The following is a 23,269-nucleotide window of genomic DNA, read 5'->3' as shown; positions in this document are numbered from 1 at the left end:
TTTATGTAATAAATTTTGCGGTTGCAGAAAACGCGGTGAAACGATATCCGCGTAGCAGCCTGATGTTTCTTGTAATTCTTGTTACATATATGATGGATGCAATAATGGATCACTTATAAAGTTATAAATGATCACTTATAAAGTTTTAAATTATCGGAGCGCGGAGCAAGACGAGTACCAATATTGAAAAAACATCTTGCGCTATGTGCAGAAGTAGCCCGTATAAGCTTCGTAATAGTAGCACCATGGAAAATATCTCGCACGATCGTCACGCAGCGGTAACTAGGTATTTGGAGCACTTTGAAATTCTCATCAGACACAATTCATGCGATCGTTCTTGAATTTTTTTCTTAACACGCCTGGGTGAACAGTAAATTATGCGAAGAATGGTGACGCATATTTCAGTTTTAGTTACATGCTAATTACATCTAATTATTATTGCTTTATAACATATTATCAATAGATAGAAAGTGATTAAAAATTTCATGTTAGTATTATGATTATTTAGTATTACAATAAATTTCGATTTTCTTAATCTTTTTTTATATTATATATATACAAAAATATTTATATTATGGCGATACCTAGAAGAATATAGATATAAAAATATCGAAAATTTAATTATAGGTATATTTTTATATTTTTTAAATGTTTTCATATAATTACATGAAGTTAAACCATATCTAATTACAAATCACTAGCTATACGATACGTTAGATAAATAATCGCTGGATTAATAAGCATTAACAACCGTTATATTTGAGTTTTTCGCAGGCTTCTGCCGCTAATTGGTTTGTGCATTGAGTAGCAAACCAATTAACAGGTATCGAGTACACTTGAGACGAGTGTGCTTTATGAAATTATAACCTTGCTGAAGGGAAAAGAGTGTAATGCATAATCATTATTTACGGTATAACTAATAACAACAATGAGATGGAAGAATAGTACGCCTGCGTTAATTTACTTACAATTAGAAATTAAGTTTATTAGAGGAGGGAGGGGGAGAGAGAGAGAGAGAAAAGTAGAATTTTTGGTTTCATAATTTTATGTCAAAAATAATAAAAATATAATTATAATATTATATTATATACATATATCTAATAATATAATTATTAGACAAAATAGAGGATTATAACTTTTATCAACATTTATACAATTTTTCTCAAATTTTTTTGTAAGTACCACTGTCAGATATTATAAACGATGACACACTTCTTTCCCACTTATTGTTAGTTTCAAGAATTACATCCGTTTTCCAAAAGGATTGCTTGTGCTTTTCCATTCTCACGATTCTTTCGACATACCACAAAAATATTTCCTGCAGGGATATCGGCCTTTCATGATGAGTATATTTTATTTCGCGATGCGATAATAAAGATTACTATGATTATCATGTTACAATAATCTTGATTAAAAAATTATTGAAGTTATAACAAAATTAGTTTTTTCTTATTAGGGGAGGACGGGGGAATAGAGGAACCACGGGGTAATAAGAATCATCTTAAAATAAATTGAGTATCGCGCGTTATAAATCCGAACTCGCGTGTGAGTAACTCTTATGGAACACTGCTTCCTCCGCCATTCGAACATTTCATCAAGCTCGCTTTGTTTGCCTGGGAAAGTGCATGTCGTGTTTCCGGTCGCTCTGTTACAATTTTTATCGATTTTTTCTTAGCAAAAAGTAATTTTATTTTCCATTAATTGAATTTATTTTTTCTTTATTGTTAAAAACATTTCAAATTAAAAAACCTATTCAATAGTTTTTTAAATCAACGACAAAAAATTAGACTAATGGAGTAATTCGAACTAACTTCAATGGTGTAATTTTAAACAAAGCGGTAGATATGTGTAATACATTCGTAGAATATGTATTATTTTATACAAAAAAATGCTCACGTTCTTATTCTAATACTAATGTTATAAACATTAATATTATTTTCTAATTTATAGAAATCTCTCTTGTATGATTATTAAATTGTTAAAGCGGGAAGTTTTTTAAAAAGGTATAAATTTATTCTCTAAAAAGTGTCGAATATCGTTTCGCATCGTGACACAAGAAAAGAGGAAATCATGTTCCGCTATGCAGGACATGGGCACGGAAATTGTGATTTACTTTCCCCTAGTATAATAATGCGCTCGCATTAGGTTATTGTCGTATATGGCTATAGATCGATGCCATATAAGGTTTCGACACATTTACATTTTTGTATGTGTTACGTGTACACCTACGTGCTACCTTTCTCGACTCGGTACTGTACGCTAATATAAAGGATAAATTCATTCAAAACTGATGTCAAAATTTTTAGTCATGTCCCTGCACGGGCTGGCAATATAATAAAACCTATAATATAATGTTAAAAAAATACGTTCTATAACATTACAATCGTCAGCTATAAGCGCATATACAATTATGTTGGCTTGTAAATTAAAAAAATTTAGATGGAAAATATTATGTAAATAGATATAAGATTTCGAATATAACTCTTGTTAATATATGATATTTATACTGTATCCGGAGAACATTTTTACTTGGAAAAGTATAATTTAAAAAACTATGTTACGATATTTTTTATATTTATTTTTCAGGTCTTGTGGCATCTCGACATTTTTCGCCGAAGCTTCAGAGAGCTCTCCGGACATGCATGCATGCGAGAATCCTGCATTTTCTGCGCACTTAAGGTAAGCAAATCAAAATTGCGGAAGAAGGTAATTCCCTTAATGTAATCTTTTATTCTTTTATATGTGATTTGACAAATTCAAAGAATCTTTGATGAATACGCAGAGAAGATGTTTATGAAACATGCTCATCAACAGCATCTCTCTTTGTTTCCCCCCTTAATTACAATTACGATTGATAACTGTAGTTGCGTGCAACGACAGATGTTTTGAGCTGTTGTTTTTATAATATGCTACCTTGACACTTTTACGTATCGATGAGCTCTGGCGGCTTAGTGTTCTAGCAAAAGGAAACGGTACTTATAGGACAATTTTTATACAAAGAAGAGATTGTGTGCGAGTATTTTTCCAGATAAGTTTTACGCTATATGAAATTCAATGAGAATCATCTTTCGAAATAATCCCACGGTAACAGCGAAAATGGGGTGTGCCCAACAGATAAAATGTCTTGATATTTTACGCGCGAGGGAGCTTATTATTTTCCATTCAACGCGCAAGCTATTCCCTTCGCACGTATATATTAACCTGCGATGCAAACAAAATTTATTCAACCAATAATCACAACAGAGGTGTTAATTTTGCATCGATGTGTTTATTATATACTGTAATTTTTCTAGTTTGCTATATTATTTAGCTTACATGCATATTTTTAAATTATTATTATTATTAAAGTATTTTAAATTATTATTTTCAAAGTATTATTATATTTTACACAATTCATATAATAAATATGCAAAATATTAACTTTGCGAGTTTTATGTAATAAGCCTTATGTAATTGAGCCTCGTTAATGCCTCTTAATGCACGAATATTTATATACACAATACGATCAAGAAATGTTTAAATTGGAAGGGGAAAGGCATATACATTTTTAATATAAAATAACAGCGCGGATTTATTTGTCTTCTTTCTCTGCTGTTGGGCGGATCGATAATAAAAGCCTTCGACTTTATTTGCTATTATATCATTTTCTCTGTCACGTTCTTCGCAATCATGTAGAGATACGACTAACCATTGTAACGGGATCGACGCTCCACGGACAACGAGATGTTTTCGTTCGTGATTGGCGAGGAGCGCCGCGCCGCCACGACTATAATCGCGCGTTGGTCCATCATCGCAAGCGTTGTCTGCTTTTATCGTGGAAGGTCAACTGTTTCATCTAGCACAAGAAGGAAACTAGCTTCAAGCTGCGATGGTAGACGTCGCGCATTCGAGGCTACTCGAGAAGTAGGTGGAAACGCAAGTTCCTCACCGATCTTCTCACGGGGTTAATTAGCAATCTTGAGAGTTAATTGCTTCAGAGGCGTATAGGGGTACCGGGCGCGATTCGCAGGAACAATTACCGGTCGGAAGAACGTGTACGCTTTGTTGTTACCAGAGATTCGTCTTTCAACCGGCGCAATTTTGCCCAAAATTACCGCAATTCGAGAGCAATTCAGCAAAGCTCATTTTCTTACTGTAGAGAGGGCACGTTACGGCACGAGATATAAACGTTGCGCAATTTTCAGAGAATATATTCATGTGACAATAATTATGCGATTTAAATGCAAATAACATTTTTGCAAGCGTTACATTGTTTTAATTTTTACGTCAGGTGTAAATTACGCGCATCATTATTTATAATTGGACAATTTAATATTAGGTAACGTTATTTCAACTTGGAAACAAAGAAGAATTTGATGTATTTGAGATAATAGCTGTGCCGAGTGAATTTGGGTTTCAATATGCCTTTCGTGTCAGAAGCTATCGTACGGGTAACTTTTGGGATCCACCCTTATACGCGGAACGATCCAAACTAGAAATTATATCTTCCATGGACGATCTACCTGTTAGTGGTAGGGAAGAAACAGGTTTTCATGGTACATTATTCACGCTGAACATTTTTCAAAATAAATGTCATGATATCTTTGCAAAATGCTTTTAGACGGTTTGTTATCTCACTGATAACAGGTTTAAGATTTCCAGATAATTATGTCTACCACGTGCAAAAAGATTAAAGTAAGATTAAGTAAATTTGTCTGTAAATAAATTTTAATTCTGAATATATTCTTTAAAATCGCAATAAGTTTATTAATCTGATTATAAACGCTTAATATTAAATTCTAAAGATTAATTATTTTTAAATTGAACAAACTTTCTACAAATAAAGTTCTGAAAAAAAAGGTTATGTTATTGCATACCAATATGATGATTAATATCACCCTACGAAGAATTTAATCCAAATGAAATACCTAAGATGATTCATCAGGAATGCGTTTTGGAAGAAGGGAGGATGGGAGTGAAAGTCCTTCGATGTTACGAGAGGACCCTTTGCCTCTCGCGATACTATCTTTCCTGCTTGTAAATTTTTAAGAAATGAGTATGTTAAGAATATTTTTTCTAGCAGTATATAAATATCTTGCAATTTTTGTTAAATGTGTTTGCTTGAATTAACTTATAAATATTTTAACTTATTTCAACAAGTGCAATGCTTTCAACGTTACATTATCAGCGAACGGAACTAAGTTACTCTGTCTGAGTTAATCAGGAAGGGAACAGAATTTTTAATGTTGCGCAAACAATATAACTTAGCTTTATGGTTATTCAAGAGGCGATAGTTCCCCGTAAAGGATTTCCTGTTTATCTATTTGCATTTTCTGAAAAGCCGGAATGATGTTAAAAACTTATATAATCGTTGCATTATGAGAATTCAATTCCGATGCAGCTGTGTGATATGAACCGTACAATAGCTCTAATGGCACAGATCATATCGACAGTGCTCAAGCATAATTCTTGTATCTTTGCATGTTTCTGAATACAGTTAGTTGTGAGATGGCGATGATAATAGGTGACTGTGGGCATAATTAGGAGAGTGCTCAATTAAGAGTATTCGCTGGTAGTGTCGTCAAACAACAACCGTTATCTTTAAACAAAAAAAAAACATGCAATAGATCTTGCAATCTTGCTGAAGACGCGATTTGTAACACTTTTTTTTGCGCGCCGCGCCACAATTTGTGGTAGAGACACATTTACAGATTACCACTTCGGTTACGGACACCTGACATAATTTTCTGCTATTATCGGATCATTTCCGGTCGCCGCTAATAGTTCCTTTGAACCCGCGTGTCGAACCACTCAAAGTCGAATCGAACTACTAGTTTTCGATTTTCTCCTTTAACTGCATTTTTTAATATTGAGATTTAATAATATGTTTTTCGTTGCTTCTTTTGTTATTTAAAATTAATACGGTTTGGCTATTCTCCCAAAGAATATTTTGAGGAAACTCGATTGCTGAGATTTTCCATACGACAAGATTGAAAGTGTATATAGGCAGAATAGGTTATCGTTTAATACTCGTTAAGAGTCGTGTATTTTACAAGTAAACTTAACTAGATTTACATCCTGTCTCATAAACGAGGGAGGAAATGTTCCAAGTCCTTGTACGTAAGTAGCCACGTTACTTCTTTTACGCGACAGTGCCCACACTTCTTGATTAAATAGTATCGCCTGGATTTAATAGATACAATTTCCTGTTTGGTATATACGTGTGTATGCGTGCGTGTGTGTGTGCATGTGAAATGAAATCCTTCGCAACATGCTATGCATATTAAATAAAGTATCTTAGTCCAAGCATATTATTTAATTCGTTGGTCTTCTATATTTTACTATTAAATCTCTTGAGAATGTTCTGTATTTTAGTGATCCGACTTTGACAAGCGGGGCAACAGTCATCTTTAGCTCTGTGCATTGTAGAACACCTGAACGCGCGAATTTTAGACGATTTAACTCGCTAACTCTAAATGTTTTTAATTAAAAAACTATTGTGATCTCGATATTTTGGTAATAAGATTTTTATTTTAAAATGATCTCAAGAATTTACTTAAGTGTTGTTGCTATTTTTATGAGACATCCTGTATAGTGAAGTATTAGATCGTTTATACCTCTATTACTCTTTCTCTCTCTTATCAATATTTTATAATTTTTATATATACATATATTGATATGAGCAATATCCTCATACTCACGTAAGTCCAATTAAGTGAGCGTCAGGAGTGGAATGCGGATGCTGGTTGTCCACGAAGATGATGAACTTGTTTATTCGACTAACAATATTTATTTTATGATTGTATAAAAGACATCAATTTTTTCTTATTCTTAACAGAAAAGAACCAGCGCAATGCATAAATATTATGAATGCTTGTTGTGCTTCCATATGAATAACATCGTATCGTTTACGACGGAACCCCTTTGAGTACGCGTCACTATAGTGGCTTCTCTCTAAACGGTCTTTTAGGATAAACGCTACTATAGTTTTTCTGTGTCTTAATAGCTGTGTTTTTTTTAGACGAAATTTTGCGGTTGAATTGTGCGTGTAGCTCTGTAACCAGTTTACTCGTAGTCAAAGGGTTGATGCATTCTATAACTCACGAAATGACACAATAAGTCACAAAATGAAAATTACAGCAATACGATACGCTGTACATGGAAAAGTAAACTTCCCCTGAGTATCAAATCATTGCACCGTTGCAATTTTTTGCAATGGCAATAAAAGAAATCAATATCTTTGCAAAAACAATGATCGGATAATTTTTCCGATTTATCTTCCTCTGAAGATCTGAAAGAGATAAATCTAAAGAACGAAGGTTGTCCAAATCTTCAACGAGCTACGGTCCTGGCTGGGCTGCTGTGTGGTTCAGGTTGTTCAGGTAGATAGGTGAGCGTAGAACAGCTAAACGGGTGACGTCATGGATTTCTTGGATCTATCGAAAGGTGGGACGGAGCGAGAAAGTGGATACTGTATGGCCCCTTAGAAAGAAGAGGAAGACGAAGAGAACCAGACGAGAGGGGTGGGGGTGTCCGCCAGCATACTGCGAGTCGCTGGCTTCAGGTACGGGTGCACGGCGTGCACGGCGCCGCGTTCAGGTAGTTCCGCGCTCCTTCTCCGCCGTTTCTCCGCGTGCGATCGTGTGCTGTGAAACTGCCGCGAAGCTGTGCGAAGGAAAACGTTTTCATTCTCGCGCTTCTTGATGATCCGGAGCGTAAAGTGGTTCGCGAGGAAAGAACGTGCGCGACGGGATTGTCTACTTCCGTGACGGTGTTGTAAATATCCTTTTACGGCAGATATAAGTGTTGCATAGTTAAGCAATAACGGTAGACGGCGGTAGTATAATAGCTATGTTGGAATCTTCATTGGATATCGAGATACGAAGATATGGAACAGTGATGGTTGCGAAGGAAGAGAGTTGCTTCTAATCTTTCTGAGAAGCGGCGGAAGGAGAGGAGCACGTGGTATGTCGAGGCGCGGAGCAAAAAAGTGGTCCACGCTAACATTTGATTCAAACATTAACATCCGATGGAGTAACTTCGTCATCATTTTGGAAAACTGTACATTTATGCAAAGCTATTCTGCGTTTGGTCTAAAGAAATGACATAAAGGGATCTTTATGTTCATCAATATCTTGAAGATCTTCCAAAAAGATTTTTTATCGCACAATTATTTTGAAACTAATCTTCCCAGACGTTGCTTTTTGACGAATAGGCGAGTTCTCAGAGAATATTCTTCGAGATCGCCGAGAACTTGCCACTTTGGGGTCGAGATGATATTGAAACCGCGAGCTTATCACAATAATGCCAAGTTTGCGAATCGGAAAGGCGACATTGCCGGCTAAACGAGTTTACGTTTTTAATCGAGCCTACGATTCATCTGGCAACGGGTTCTGCCGGCATATCCGGTATGCAATTGCTATATACGATTCTACCTCCGTCCTTTACGAAGAAAAGCATCTGCCTTTCTGACTCTCGCCTGGCTTGCTCATCGTCAACCTTCGCATCTCCTTTCTTCGTGTTCTTAAACGTTCTCTCGTTTATCTGATCCGCCGCGATTGTAGCGTTATTACTCAAAGTTACGTCGCAAAATAACGCTTGCGGCATTTATCGCATTACGATAACGTTCAGCAGTCTCGAAAATAAAGAAGAAAGGACATTTTGAAGATATGATAAGAATTGTACAGTAAAAAGCGATCGTCGACCCTAATTTATCTTTAATAAAACACAGCTATCGTATAGTTTAAGGTACTACACGAGGGCGCAAACAGGAAAGATATAACAGTGTGCATTATCGCTTGAAAAAGAAAGAAGATCGACAAAGGGAAAATACAGCGTAAAGTTACAAGACAAATATACGAAATGATATTATCAGAGGAGCAAGTAAAGTGTCGCGTGTAGACACGGCAAACAACGCTATCGTACCAGAAATCCGTCACGAGAAGTTTTCTGTCGAGTGGAAGTTAAGCATTTATCCTTATCCGGCACCGGAAGATACGTCATTTTGCACGCGCGATGTTTTTATTTTAATTTTGGAGCGTATCATCGACGTTTGAAAGAATTAATAAATCTTTTTGCCGCCTAATTTTTAACGTTTTGAAGATGACTATCATGAATCATAGTGTGCAATAAAGAGACGATGACATTTACGTCTCCAACGTAACATCGAGCGTACGGAAGATGTAAAGATGTTGAAGTGGATAAAGGTTCGTCAGAATGCGTCGACGACGACGACATCCACGTCGACCCCGCTGTCACTCAAGCCTCATCAGAAGATAAAAAACGATGAGGCGAGAGTTAAAATTGAAGATAAAATCGAAGAGGAGGGGGAGGATAGCGGTATGGAGAAAGAAGACTCGGTTTGCAACGTTGAGCTGACCAATTTGAAAAAAGTACGCTTATACCTCATTGATCTCTTCATTAGTTTAGAGAGCTGCGTTAAAACACGTTTGAGGCTCGTGCTCTTAATAGCAAGAGTGCTAATTAATTTAGTTTTAATGAATAACCGATAATGAATTTAGTCATTAAACTAATTACCTTAAGACAATACACACATATGGTTTCTCTCAAATTACTATAGACCGTGGCTTGAGAATGCTTGATCGTGTGAAGGCGTCTATAGAGACACGTGTTAGTTATAATTTTTACTCTCTCTTCTCTCTACACAAAAGCAGATGAACGTCGAAGATTATTAATTCTGAAAGTTATTTGCTATTTTTTTTTAACAGCCTTTTTCTGCGCGATAGATATTATGTCTTGAGGTACTCTCTATTAAGTTTCGAGAAACGCGCGGCCAACATTAATGACCGATAAGGCACCGCTTTCGTTCGACGAACACACTCGATCTAACACAATATCTGATACGTAAACGCTGAAACCGGCTGGTTTCTTCTGCACCAGGCGCCAAACCTGTCTCGAACAGGTGCCACGTTCTCTTCTTCACAGATGCACATGGACATGCCGTTACCATCATCGCTTTTACGCCGATCGGGCGACTCGTACCACATCTGTCACTACTGTCATTACCGGTAGACAGTTAGTACGCGACACGCGGTTAACTTTCATTGAGGAATTTCACTTTAGACGCGAATTGACGTAGTAGCGTATTAGATTGCCGCTCAGACGTAACAGAATGACTAGCGCGAATTCCGATTGAATCATTGAAATTTATCGGAAAATCTCAGAAATCGATTCTGCCTTATTATTCTATTATCCTATCGATTTTTGCTTATTATTTGGCACATTTATCGAACTCTCTTTTGCGAATCGTAAAACCAAGTTCACAACTCGCATCGTGATTCGCGTGGTGCACTTTGAGTTGTTTCTTCTTCCTTTTGCATCCGGAATTTTTGTCGAAATGCTGCGTTAGGCAAGCACCTTGAAGCGCAGCGCGCGCCGACTTTCTACATGTAATCGCTACTTACTAATCGCGGGAGGGTGGGATTAGTTACGAAACCTACTAGTAGAACCCGGCTGCTGGCGATAGGTCGCAAATTACGACCGGTCCGGTACTCCTACTTGACCTCTTGCCATGTGTCACAGCGGCGTGGCATACGGCGACCGATGTACAGGAAAAATCAAGATAATGTATGGTCGATGTCCCATCTCGCGTATCTCACCGATTCCAAGAACTTCGCTCACCGCCGTCTCATTGCAAAATCGCTTGCGTTTCGTAAAATTATCTATGCACCGTGATTATCCGGTAGATATGTTGATTAGGGAAATGAAAGAAGCAGAGCAATGCGGTAGGTTTAGCGTTACAATGCGATTTTATCACAAAACCAACGGTTTTATCGGCGGTGATGTAATAAGGATTAACGTAACTTCGTGCAAGAAAATTTAGATTTATTCCTCTCTCTCTTTTACGTTTATTTGCGAAATGACAGAAATAATTTACAGAAAATCTGTCTGCAATATTATTTAACATTTATATCAATGAAGTTCACATTTATTTCCATTGTGATTTACGGCTTTAGCTATAAATTTGTTTATAGCTATGTTATTTTATTTCTATGTAATGCAGCTAGAATTTAAAAAGTTCTTATACCGAACGAAAATTATTTTGCTATTTAAATATATCGCGATATCAAAACATTTTAGACATTAACTGTTGTAATAGAATTAAGATGCAGTTATAATTTTATTTTATTACAAAATTTCTATTATATGTAACGCAGCTGGAATTTAAAAAGTTTCCATATTGAATAAAAATTATTTTGCTATCTAAATATATCGCGATACCAAAACATCTTGGATATTAGTTGTTATAATAGAATTAAGATGCAGCGTTCTTTCGACGCTCGCTAAACTAAAGCCGACCTCTTTATTTTCCATAATACGATGAAAATTTATTCCACCTGTTGATTCCGTTACATTTTCATATTCTATATCTTGCTCGTCGCTCAACTTACACCAGGATGACAAGGCTAATAGATATACGTACGAGAAAATATCGAGTTCAATGAATGCAATACCAATGAGAATCAAGTCTTTATTTGATAGTGAGCCAAAAGGGAGCTCTATGCGAAATATTATATTAATATCAGAATATGTTTTACATCATTTACTTGTGTTATACATACACAAAAATAAAATTATATATTTATAATGTTAAAATTTAATATTTGTAACCATGACATGTCTTTGTTTATATCAGAACGGTATTTATTTGTTTCGCGAACTCTCGTCGGCGCGGCGCGTTCACGACGCTCGGCGGCGAGATCTCGTTTGGTAGCTCGCGCATTAAATCCTCGTCACATTGTCTTGTTTCAGGACCTGTTCTCGCAGCTGCAGTTTTCGCAAGAGAGTGCTCTGCCTCCCGATACGTTGCGCCGTGCGTTGGCCGAGAGCTTTCTCGATCAGCAGAGGTTTCAACTCGGTTTTATGGACGACGCGGCGGAATGTTTCGTAAGTGCCAATTATTTTGGTTTTTCCAGATGCCTTTACTGATTGAAACAGCGAGATATTGATATACACGTAATTGCAATCTGCCAATTGGCAATCGATCGAAAAGCGCTGAAACACTCTTTTTATTCATCACTTGCGATAGATTGCGTTTTCGATTGCTGAATCGATTTTTATGCTTCTCTTTCCGCATTAATTTAATTTTTAAATTTGCGCTACGTGAAAAACGGAAGGTAAATAATATTTATATATCTTTCTCTGCAATTAAGAAAAAATTATATGTCATGTATATTTAGAGTAGAAGGAGAAGAAGAACTTTCCTGCTAATAACAAAGGAAGTTTTATGACGTGGAAGGCCCAGATTACTAAATGCAATAGAATTAAGTCAAATCAAGGTCTTTCCCTCAGGATTTTCTCTCTCGCTCTCTGGCGCAGGCAGAATCACGCTATTTTCATTATTGAATATTTCGAGGCTGATCGAATGTTTCTAATGATGCCTAGTTATATGTACGAGATTGGACTAGCAATAATGATCTTAGGTATAATATGCCTTGCAAATACCGACAGCATACTACTTTCTCGTTTGCACAACAGTCACGTTGGACACTAGTATGCTCGTATGTATGTCAACACTGGTCGGCTGAATAATATCTATGCAACTTGGATACTTACACAACGAAAACGTACAATAGATGCAAGGACAGTAACGTAATCGTGGCGGCGTACCGTTATTCTGCATATTCTCAAACGCAGGATTTTTATCGGCATTTGCTAGCTGACGTACCTTTTTTGCGTATTAAGTTAAATATGGGAGGTTGATGACCCCATAAATTATTTTGTAATAAAATTATATGCTTAATTTTTATAAGAAAATATCGGAGATGAATATATCTGCTTTATGTACGTTTAATTTGACCTTCTAAAGACAGGAATTGTAATAGAAAACATGAAGGAATGCGCGTTCCTAAGCTAACATACAATTTCTTTTTTCGATTTTCAGGAAAACATTCTCTTACGTATACACCTTCACATTGCAAGCGGCGAGGCTGAAGACATGTGCAGCGCGAGGCATTGTGTACCGCATCAGAAATTCGCCATGACGCTCGTCGAGCAAAGCGTCTGCGGAGTTTGCGGTGCTACGTCGGAGCCACTGCCTTTTACACAGGTTCGTGTAATTAATATATCATGTTTTTCACATTGCATGTGCTTATCATATATTGCTACATTATTATATAAAAAATCACTCAAGAAGTATCGCGTTCGAAAAATGGAAACACGGGCGTCTTTCAATTTTTTGATGACTGGCTCATTACAAAGTTATAAAATTGAGATCGTGATTTTAGAGAGAATATATAAAAATGAAACGCAAAGATATTATTTTCGTTTCTGAAGTGAAACGCGCCAAATTGACATTCGATCGCGTCTTCGAACGACCTTTCCGTTTTTCCTTCCGTTTACGTTTTCGTACGTTTACGTTTACGTGCGATCGGTGCGTATAGTATTCATCTTAGATTTTACCTGAGGCATATAGAACCTTTGTATGTTTTTCCTCTTTCTATGAACATCTGCTCTTTTAAGATGTCTCACGGTTTTCTTACCTTTTACCTACCTAAGTATTTAGTGTCTTTTTTTCTCACGTTTTATTTTTATTTCAGGAAAGAAATTTAGAAAAACAGAATTTGTTAGTGAAATTATTAACAAAATTAATGAAAAACTCAGTATAAAGATATTCTACTCGTAATCAAGTAGAAAAACAACTTTTATGTATTTTATTTCGATTAAGAGATCCTTTTTCTATTTTTATTTTTTACGAATTTTGGTTATTTTTTATTTTTACTTATCTAATCGTGACAATAAAATTTTCTTCCAAATTATGCTTTGTTTAAAGCATCATTAATTCTGCAAAAAATCTAAATTTACAATCATGAAAATAAAGAGATATTTCGTTTTTTTTTAAATATTGTTTACGCTTGTTAAAATTGTTTTGTAATCTTGTTGCACAGTAGTTATATAACGGATAGTTATAAAACAAGTGTGTTTTATCAAGTATATATGTTTCGTTGATTTATTTTTATTTGATTTGCAACTGCGAATTGTTGAAAGTGGACTGAAATTTGATTTCACATATTGACATATCTGCGCACTAACATCTGCTGCATGATTCCTTTTATTGGGCCTTGTTTTAATAAAATATCAGTATTCTATCACTGATAGTATAGTATTAGTAAAATAATACATTCTTGCAACTTTACTTTATGCCATGAGTATTTCTTTGCAATCCTTTTGCAACTTGAACAACTTGAATCGCGCAAACGGAAGAGAGCAGCGTAATGCCACATATAGTGCTCAGCATCTCGTGGGTGGAGTTGGTTTTCCTTGGCGTGTTCACATCGGGCATCGTTGACCAGCGAACCGTAAAAAGCATGAAACTAGTTGCTGTTATCCACTAGCATGCAGAGTTAGCAGTATGCCGGCGGTTCAATAACAGATTCGATCAGGATATTGAAACAGATAAGCATTAATTGCATCCGTATTAAATTTGTGCAGATATGATATAATGATCAGGCTAACGAAATCGAGATTAATTGTTCCTTTTAATTATTTAAATTTGCATCAAGTTATTAATATAATATTTTTGTTTAATTTGTATCTATTAAAGTATAGTGAATGGTTTTATTATTCTATTATGGTAATTTATTTAAAATTATTTAAACGCGAAACAGCAAATTTTATTATAAATCTTATCAAAATCTATTAGTTTTATGCGATTCCTATCGCAATTCTGCCGATATTAAATACGATAGATCATACATCAAATTTATTACTTTTTTGTTAGCAAAATTTATAGAAGATATTTATAGAAGATATACAGTCTGCTTTCAATGATTTTGGCTTGACAATCTAAGTATATGGCTCTTATTGCTTCTCGTTTACTAAAAATTCTTAGTTTCCAACTTTTTGGTCTTTGGTTATTATTATATGACATATAAAATTGTCCTTCCTTTGCCAATTATAATTTATAAATCTTGACCTTTTTGAAACTTTGAATTTATTAAATAAAAAAAAAAACATATACCATCGTCTCCATTCTTTTTTCAGATGGTTCATTATGTGTCTGCGTCAGCGTTAACGTCTCAAGCTCATCAAACGCCACTAAATTCTAGAAATAATCCGGATCTGTTCGGGCAACTTCTTCGAAGAGCTGGCGGCATGGGGGACATCCGTGATTGTCCGGTAAGCTAACCGAGCGTATTTTATAAATCTTTGGTCAAATTTGTGACGAACGCGTTAAGCCTCGCGCGTTCTGCCGCGTTTTGTCATCAATTTCGTGGTAGCCCACTCATAACACGTTGCATTTTAAATAAGGTTACGTAGAACTGACTCATTCGAATACGAGTTTTATGAATACATTCTATCCACGAATTTACATCCGGTTCTATACTTTCTCTCGAAAATGGAACGCCAACGCAGGAAAGAAGAACATTCTTGTTTTAAAAATATCTTTAGTTTCAACGTGGAAATTATAGATTATATTGCGTTAATCGAAGAAAATTTGCTTGAATGAAGTCATTTATATAGTTCAAACGAGAGAAAAAAGTTGAAATTCTTATACCTAAGAAGATTATAGATTGCGTATATATAAGTTTTGATTTAACATTTCTTTTTTTTCTGTAAAGTCGATCAAAATGTGATCATGAAATTATTATTATTGTTTCACGATTTGATAATAATATTACAATAGAAATATATTTCTGTTCGTTTGTTATTCTTAGAGTTCTTGCGGTGCGAAAATTCAAATCTGTCGGACCTTGATGAATCGACCGGAAATAGTTTCCGTCGGCGTCGTCTGGGACAGCGAACGACCGTCGTTGGAGCATATCATGGACGTTTTTGCGACCGTGGGCACGTCCCTTCGACTAAGTGACGTCTTCCATAGCGTGGTAGACTCACGATGGGGCGCTTCTACCGTGCATAATCTCGTAGGAGTTGTTACCTATTACGGGAAACATTATTCTACGTTCTTCTTCCATACGAAATTGAAGGTCAGTGTTACCTTCGTATCACCAAGGTAGTTTTGCTACAGCGACTCCAGCTTTGTAGCACGACTTAACATGGCGATAAAACAAATTCTTAGGTGTGGATCTATTTCGACGATGCCACCGTCAAGGAAATTGGGCCCCGGTGGGAGCAAGTCGTGGAAAAGTGTAGGAGAGGTCGTTATCAGCCTTTGCTACTCCTGTACGCGACGCCCGCCGGTACTCCGGTTAATACCGAGAACGCCCCAAAGACTATTATCCCTTTTCCGAATAATAATGGCCTAAAGACATCCCCAAAGAATAGCGTTCGCCGTTCCATTACTCCTAGTCCTGAGAAGCCATCCATCAATAGCACTGCCAGACGTGCCATCACACCTAATCCTGACAGTCCGCCACACCTCTACACTCAACGAACCGTTTACAGTGATTACCAGAATCTCACAGACATCCAGAATAATATATTCGGCAATCAGGTATGTCGTGTTTGATCAATATTTATAAATTATTTTTTACATCTTTCTTTTACTGCAGCAAACGTGTTGACTTTGCATTTAATTTTTTGACATGAAAATAATATGACACAGGGCGTAGACGCGGTTGATGGTGAAATAGAATCGAAGTACATTAGCCGTCGCGCCGTGGAAAATGTAATGCAGCAACAGAAGAAGCAGCAGATGCAATTGACGCGTAGCTTAAGCGTGGGATCGGCGCCGCAAGACGGTATCAGCATCCCTGACCATATGAACGTGCCTCGAAGACGAGATTCCGGTAATTGGTCCGGCGATCGAAACAGCGCGTCGTCGAGTTCGTCAACCACGATGGACAACACGTATCTGTATATTGTTAATAAAATGCAGAGGACCTCGGGCGTACCTAAAAGCCCCATCAGCAAATCTGGGGAGCTCTCGAGCAGCAGCAGCGGTCATTACGACGCTGGTTACGACTCGTATTCTTTGTCTTCCACTGACAGTCTTCCACTTCAGCAGGGTTTAAAGCACAACTTACAGGTAAATAAGAAAATATTAACAAAATTAAGAGAATAACGACAAGAATTTTTGATTGTAAACTTCTAAATATCTAAATTTCTCAATCGTTACCACAAGGATGTTTGTACGTACTCTTTTGTAATTTGGATATCATTTCTTACTAGCTTGCTCAAATACCGGAAGGTTACCAACCTTCTTCCGGCGACGATTGCGAACGATTATGTAAAGAAACGGACGCGTTGCTGGATAAATCTCGTGCCGCCGAAGATGCTGGCGATCTTAACACAGCCGTCGCATTGTGTAGTGCGGCCAGCAACAAAGCCAGAGCTGCGATGGATGCTCCGTATAATAATCCTCACACAATCACGATAGCAAGAATGAAACACAATACTTGCGTCATGAGAACGAGGAGTTTACATAGGAGAATGCTGCAGGAACAAGTTACTGTTAACGGTGACAAAGAGGGTAAGCAATCGAGATATTGATTATTATGATGACGCATGCAGAATAAATAAAAATACATATTTTATACATTGCGTTCTTTTTCTTTATAGATGGGGCACCTGAAGGAAGACACTCGCGAGAGAATAGTAAATCGAGCCAACATTCAAGGCAAAGTTCGCGAGATAAAGGCAATCACTCTCGACAAAATAGTCGGGAACTTCTCGTGAACGCACCAACAACGGTGGTAGATAAACCTACCACGAAGAGTATCGAGATTTACGCTACTTTGCCGAAGAAGAAGACTCTACGTAGTAAAGCGACAGCGGTGAACGTAATCGAGGACGAGGAATACATGCTGTATGATCGCCCAACGCAAAGAACCGGCTTGTTTAGCCGCACGAAACGTTGCGAGGACGATAAGAAAGATAAGAAACGCGCGAGGAGCGAAGAGAGGAACAAGAATGTGTCAAAGGATTTTTCGATAGCACCATCTAGGTTGTCACCGTCTCCAAAAGGGGTAAAGATCGAAAAGCCAAAAGAAACCGAGATTAACGCAACTGTCGTCAGAAATACACAGCTCAACAATACGGTCGAGCAGAAGCAGGGCAAGAAGCAGCATAAGATTCGCAGAAAGTTACTCATGGGCGGATTGATCAAGAGGAAGAATAGAAGTATGCCAGATTTGCGAGAAGGGCAGGATGGCCAGGCAAATGTGAATACGGAAAGATCATCCGCCTTACCAAAACAGTCAGTAGACGATTCCAGCGTTGGTCTAAAAGGCAATGATGTAAGTCAAACACTGAGTGGTTACTTATCGGAGGGACACCTGGAGTTTGCCGGCAACAATGGATCTGGAAATACTAGCAATCCAAATCTCGAAAGAAGCCGTTTGATGAGAAAGAGCTTCCACGGTAGCGCCGGCAAAGTGTTACACGTGGCAAAAGTGCCTCCGCCCCCTCCGCTCAGGACCACTTCTCAGCTTAGCAAGTCTAAGTGTTCGGGCGAAGTGCACAATGAGCAGCAATCCGACAAAGCTGCATATCCTTTGCCGGATAATCGGTGCGTGCCGAATTCGTCGCAGGAACAAAACAACGTTTATTGGAATCACATGAACACGAGCAACTCGACTAACGTGACGAACAGGAACTCAGATTATGCTGATTACTCCTCGGAATCGCATTCGCTTCCTTTTCTACCGTCTTACAATGAACAGAATACCAATATTTCTGGAGCATGTCAAATAAATTACAACAACAAGCCTAGGATTCAAGATGACGTCATACAATACGCTAACGGTATACTCTACGAGCCGACCTTCGTTGTCACTCGCGCAGACGTGCACAATGAGCAGAGTCCGCCTAAACAACAATTTCAGCCGGATTCCTTACCACCTTATCCCGAAAATGGCAATATTTCGCATTCGCGGCAACCGAGCGAGGAGTTTCCACCACCGCCGTATCCATCAATTCATTCGGTGTCGCATTCAAGACAAACCAGTGAGGATTTCCCACCGCCGCCGCCACCGATCGATGAGCCGACTCCTCTTCAAGAAGCTCAACAACATCAAGCTTCCGTTAAATCGCAACAGCAACGTCCACAGCAATTCGAAGCGCAGCAAATTGGCACCCTGTTGGCGCAGTTGCAAAACAAAAGGGAGCAGATCTTAACTGACGATTCGAATAAAGAGAAACGAGCGCAAGAGCACGAGGACGAGGAGAAATCCTCGAGCGAAACGTGGTTGAGAGAGCTACAAGCTAAACAGGCCGAGAGGAAAATGAAGAGGCAAGCACCTTTAAATCAAGACATTCCAAAAGTTAGAACTCCGTCGATGCCGACGATTCCAGGACCGACTGTCGCCAGAAGAACCAGTGATTTAATGATGAATAATCTTGGACAGAATTACGATCAAGGTCGCGACGTCACGGACTGCCCGAGAGTCGCTTCTTCGGTAAAAGACATGGCTGCTAGATTTGAACAGATCAAGCTGCAACCAGCCTCGAAGTCGGACACAGACGTGAAACCTCAAACAAAGCAAAATGTGAATTGCGTTTCGCCGATGTTAATATCAGGAAACGATATGCCTCAGGAAACGTCATCGATGGAGAACGCGAAGTCGGCAAAATTACCTTCCGAGAATACCGTAGTTTTTACGAAGACAGAAACTTTGAATTCTCAGACCGTTTCGAACTCCAGTTTCGATTCGAGTTCCAGCCAGAACAGCTTTATCGCGATGGTGCCATCAAGCGAATCCGTTCAACAAAGCGAATTAAATGCCGTGATGTTATCTATGTCCTTGACGCTCCCGCACGAGAATGGTTTGCCTGTTGATTATCCGGAAGATGACATCAGCGAGGTGGCGATGCAGAACACTATACAAAACACAACAATACTGCCGAACGAGGAGGACATTGCTCCGCGAAAGGTGAAACGGCGGATTGGAAAGAAGAAAAGCGTATCATTCTGTGACCAAGTGGTGCTCGTTGCAACAGCGGAGGACGACGAAAAGGATTCGTATATACCCAATCCTATTTTGGAGAGAGTCCTGCGTTCCGCGATGAACAAGCCTGAAACTGCTCAAGTACTGCGAGAAATCAGAAGTCTTCAGGAGGCAGAGACGATTCGCGAGAATACCGCCGCGAAATTCCAACAACAGACCCTTCCTTTAAAGAGCGAAGCTGATAGCGTGCCGGCGACACCTTTCCAGGACCAACTAAGGAGCGTTAATCTAATTCCAGACACCATTAAGCCCACATTTGGACGGCAAAATTCAGGCGATTTGATTGGATCGTTAACGGATAAGAAGTCTTGCGGGTCTTGTGGGAACGAAGGGAAAGACGTGGTCGATCGTCCTATGAGAGAGACCTATGCTGGTATTCCCGTGAACACTTCGAAACCGACGTCCTATTCACTGCAGCTGCAACAGCAGATTAGATACACTCAAAATGGATACACTCAATACGTGCAGTCGGTGTACCCGCAGACGCAATCGTCCCATCCAAGAAATCAAATAATTCCTTTGTCGCAAACCCAGAAGCCAGCTAGTCCTTACCCGACGCAAATGAACGGGCAATACATTCAAAATGGAATGCAGCAAATGAAAATACTGCCTCAGAAAAACGGCTACGGACCGTATTATCAGCAACAATTGCACAACCAGTTGGAGCAGCAGCACAATCAAATGAACAAGCAGGCGACCGTTCAGCCGCAGCAGAATACTCTGAATCAAAGAATTCCGTCTCACAATGCCAGCCCGATAACTGTCCAGCATTCGCAGCAGCAATTTTATCCGCCTAATCAGTCGCCGAATCCATATCAAAGTCAATACTCTCAAAGTTCCTATCAGGGTCATCCCTATCAAACTGTTCTTCCGCAAAGCAGAGCGGGCCAACCATTGCCGCAGTATCAGCCACCGTCTAATTCACTAGCCTATCAACAGCAGCAACAGCAGCAGCAACAAAACGCGCAGAACTATCAGCAGAGACATGACAACTACCAGCGACAATTATCATCTCAGAAGGTAGAGCAACAAGGTCCCATGGTGTCCAATCAAATGTATCCCAAGACTCTGCAGAACGGCCAGATACAGCCGAATGTGAAATATCCGGCCTATCAACATCCTCCGCTTTCCAAACAGATGCACTTTGCGATGTCCACTGCGAAGGTCGTTCCGATGGTGGTGCAGCCACCTCTGCAAACGCCAACAGGCATCGCGACTACCGTGAGAGCACACGTTACACCCTGCAATCTCTGTCGGAAGAGAAATGTACTTGAGCCAACGCTGTATTGCACGGATTGCGATTTTTACATGTCGCGTTTCCGACCAACTAACAAAACCACTTGAGTTGGTCCGTGTGAAGACAATTAAAAGGTTTGCCGGTTTCGTCGAATGTTGATCCTCTCCGACGAAGAAATAGTGTCGTCCTCTTCGTGATGAATCAATTAATTACCGTATCCAAAAAGTAACAACTATAGTTATTGATGTTCACAAAAATCCAAAATGTTTGTATTTTCTATAACCGCGTTGTATTACAATTTAAGCGATTTGCGATGCGCGCAGTCGTAAGAATAATGCAACACCGAAAATTAAGCAATGCTCATTTCTTATAGGTATATGCAATTATATGAATAAATTTTTATTTAGCCATGTCTCGGAAAATTAAGTATAAAATTAAATATACAGTATATTAAGAAAAACAGTATTAATAACTTTTTAGATGACATTCGATGAAGTACCGAAATATATATATATATATATATATATATATATATATATATATATATGATTTATATTATTTTGTATAAATATTATATGACTTTCGATTATAAAGACCCTCATTGTGCAGCTACTAGTTATGCTCGTGTATGATTGTATCGATAGAGCCGTATTTTTTATAATTTATATTATTTGTAGAAAAATTGTACTTAATCCCATCATTAGACATATTTCGACGTGCTTAATGAATTAGGTTATTATTGTAACAGGCGTGAAACTCTAACATAACATTAAACCATCCGCTAAACATTTGTGTTTTATAAAATATTTCATCAATGTATTTAAATTGCGGCGTTATATTCATACTTGCGGTACATATTTTTATTTGTATATAGGTAAATGTCATCACGCTTCTCTCTTAAGTTCAGCACAACCAATAATTAATTTTGTCAATTATAGTTGAGTTGAGCGAACTACATTTTCCGTTTCTGTGTAATTGCATATTCTATTTTATTGCGGAGATGAGAAGTTAGAATTGTGATACTAGCCATGCTACATAGAATTTTAGAATCTCGTTAGAATATAGAGTAACTGTATTGCAAATTATGAGAGAAGAATTAAGTAGGAAAGAGGTGAAACTTGATCTCTGAGAATGCGTGGAGTTTATTTTATGTTAACAATCTTTTAAGTTACGTTTTGTATATTATTAACATGTGCATGTATCGAATGTATCGCGTTACATTGTATTACTTTACTTACTTTTAAGCGCTAGATCAATGTACAAATATTCGATTTTATACTTTTTGTATGAGTATTTTGTTTTAAAAATACTTTACTTTTACAGTGACATTAATAAAGTCCCCTTGAGATATATAATGGAGTTGAATTTTTTTAAATCACTGAATCAAATTATTGGCTGCCCCCTTCCTTACACTGATAAAAATAGGGGAGAGTTGCCGAATGCATACCAGTCTCCTAAATCATACCTCATCAATATTTCATATTATTACTTAATATAAGCAATATTTAGTAATAAGAAAATGGAATAAATGAGAAATGAGTAATATCAGAGAGAAGTCTGAGAGAGGCCATTCCGGCTTTTTTCGTGAAACCGTCGAAAGCCCCTGTACACTATACATCCATTTTCGAAATTGGTACTATATAGCCACACGTTTATTTTCCGATAAAACATCATTTTGGTGCGCGTCCGTGCTACATCTGCAAATGTAGTAGTGTTATATGTCTAACAATTTAATTTTATTTAATCTGGTACTAATATAATATCATTTCAGTTTGTCATAAAAGCATAAGACATGTATGAATCTCAATCTAAACGTTAAACGGAGGTCGAATAATTAGAAATAGAGCGACACGGCTTAAAATTACCAAGATATGCAAATTAAACGTTATTTATCATACTACATATAATACTATGCAGTACATACACACGGTACCATAAATACCTTCCCACGTGAAGATAACCACGTCCGAGTCAAACAACAAAACAGCTGATGTTGTGTCTATAATATTTACATTTAGGAAAGATTCGCAAATGTTTCTCTTCAACCTTCATCGTTTCGAATATTTTCCTTGGCGTAGTCAGTACATGGCACATTTAGTAAGACATTCTCCGTGATACAGTGCAGATATAATGGCTCAAATACGTACTTATATTGAAAATATTTGGGAGGCTTGCGTCAAATTAC

At 37.8% G+C, this 23,269-nt stretch overlaps 1 protein-coding gene across 7 annotated transcripts in view; it reads left to right on the top strand.

Moving 5' to 3' along the window:
* LOC112452623 overlaps positions 1-21,580 on the top strand; it is a 69,816-nt gene extending 48,236 nt beyond the window's left edge. For 6 of the 7 annotated variants that reach the window (XM_025012935.1, XM_025012934.1, XM_025012939.1 and 3 more), the window contains 9 exons: positions 2,587-2,679; positions 11,752-11,886; positions 12,884-13,048; positions 14,983-15,117; positions 15,657-15,926; positions 16,019-16,393; positions 16,505-16,927; positions 17,071-17,371; positions 17,461-21,580. In XM_025012935.1, coding sequence (XP_024868703.1) covers positions 2,587-2,679; positions 11,752-11,886; positions 12,884-13,048; positions 14,983-15,117; positions 15,657-15,926; positions 16,019-16,393; positions 16,505-16,927; positions 17,071-17,371; positions 17,461-21,191 — 5,628 coding nt within the window. In that variant the 3' untranslated portion in view covers positions 21,192-21,580. Of the gene's footprint in view, positions 1-2,586; positions 2,680-7,605; positions 9,372-11,751; positions 11,887-12,883; positions 13,049-14,982; positions 15,118-15,656; positions 15,927-16,018; positions 16,394-16,504; positions 16,928-17,070; positions 17,372-17,460 lie in introns of those variants that run through there. The other variant, XM_025012941.1, reaches the window with a different exon arrangement.
* Positions 21,581-23,269: the final 1,689 nt, after the last annotated feature.

Source organism: Temnothorax curvispinosus, unplaced genomic scaffold (genome assembly GCF_003070985.1).
Source record: "Temnothorax curvispinosus isolate PA1 unplaced genomic scaffold, ASM307098v1 QBEX01003544.1, whole genome shotgun sequence".
NCBI classification, from domain to species: Eukaryota; Metazoa; Arthropoda; class Insecta; order Hymenoptera; family Formicidae; genus Temnothorax; species Temnothorax curvispinosus.
Note: the sequence above shows the minus strand (reverse complement) of the source record. Positions and strands in the feature narration are given on the sequence as shown.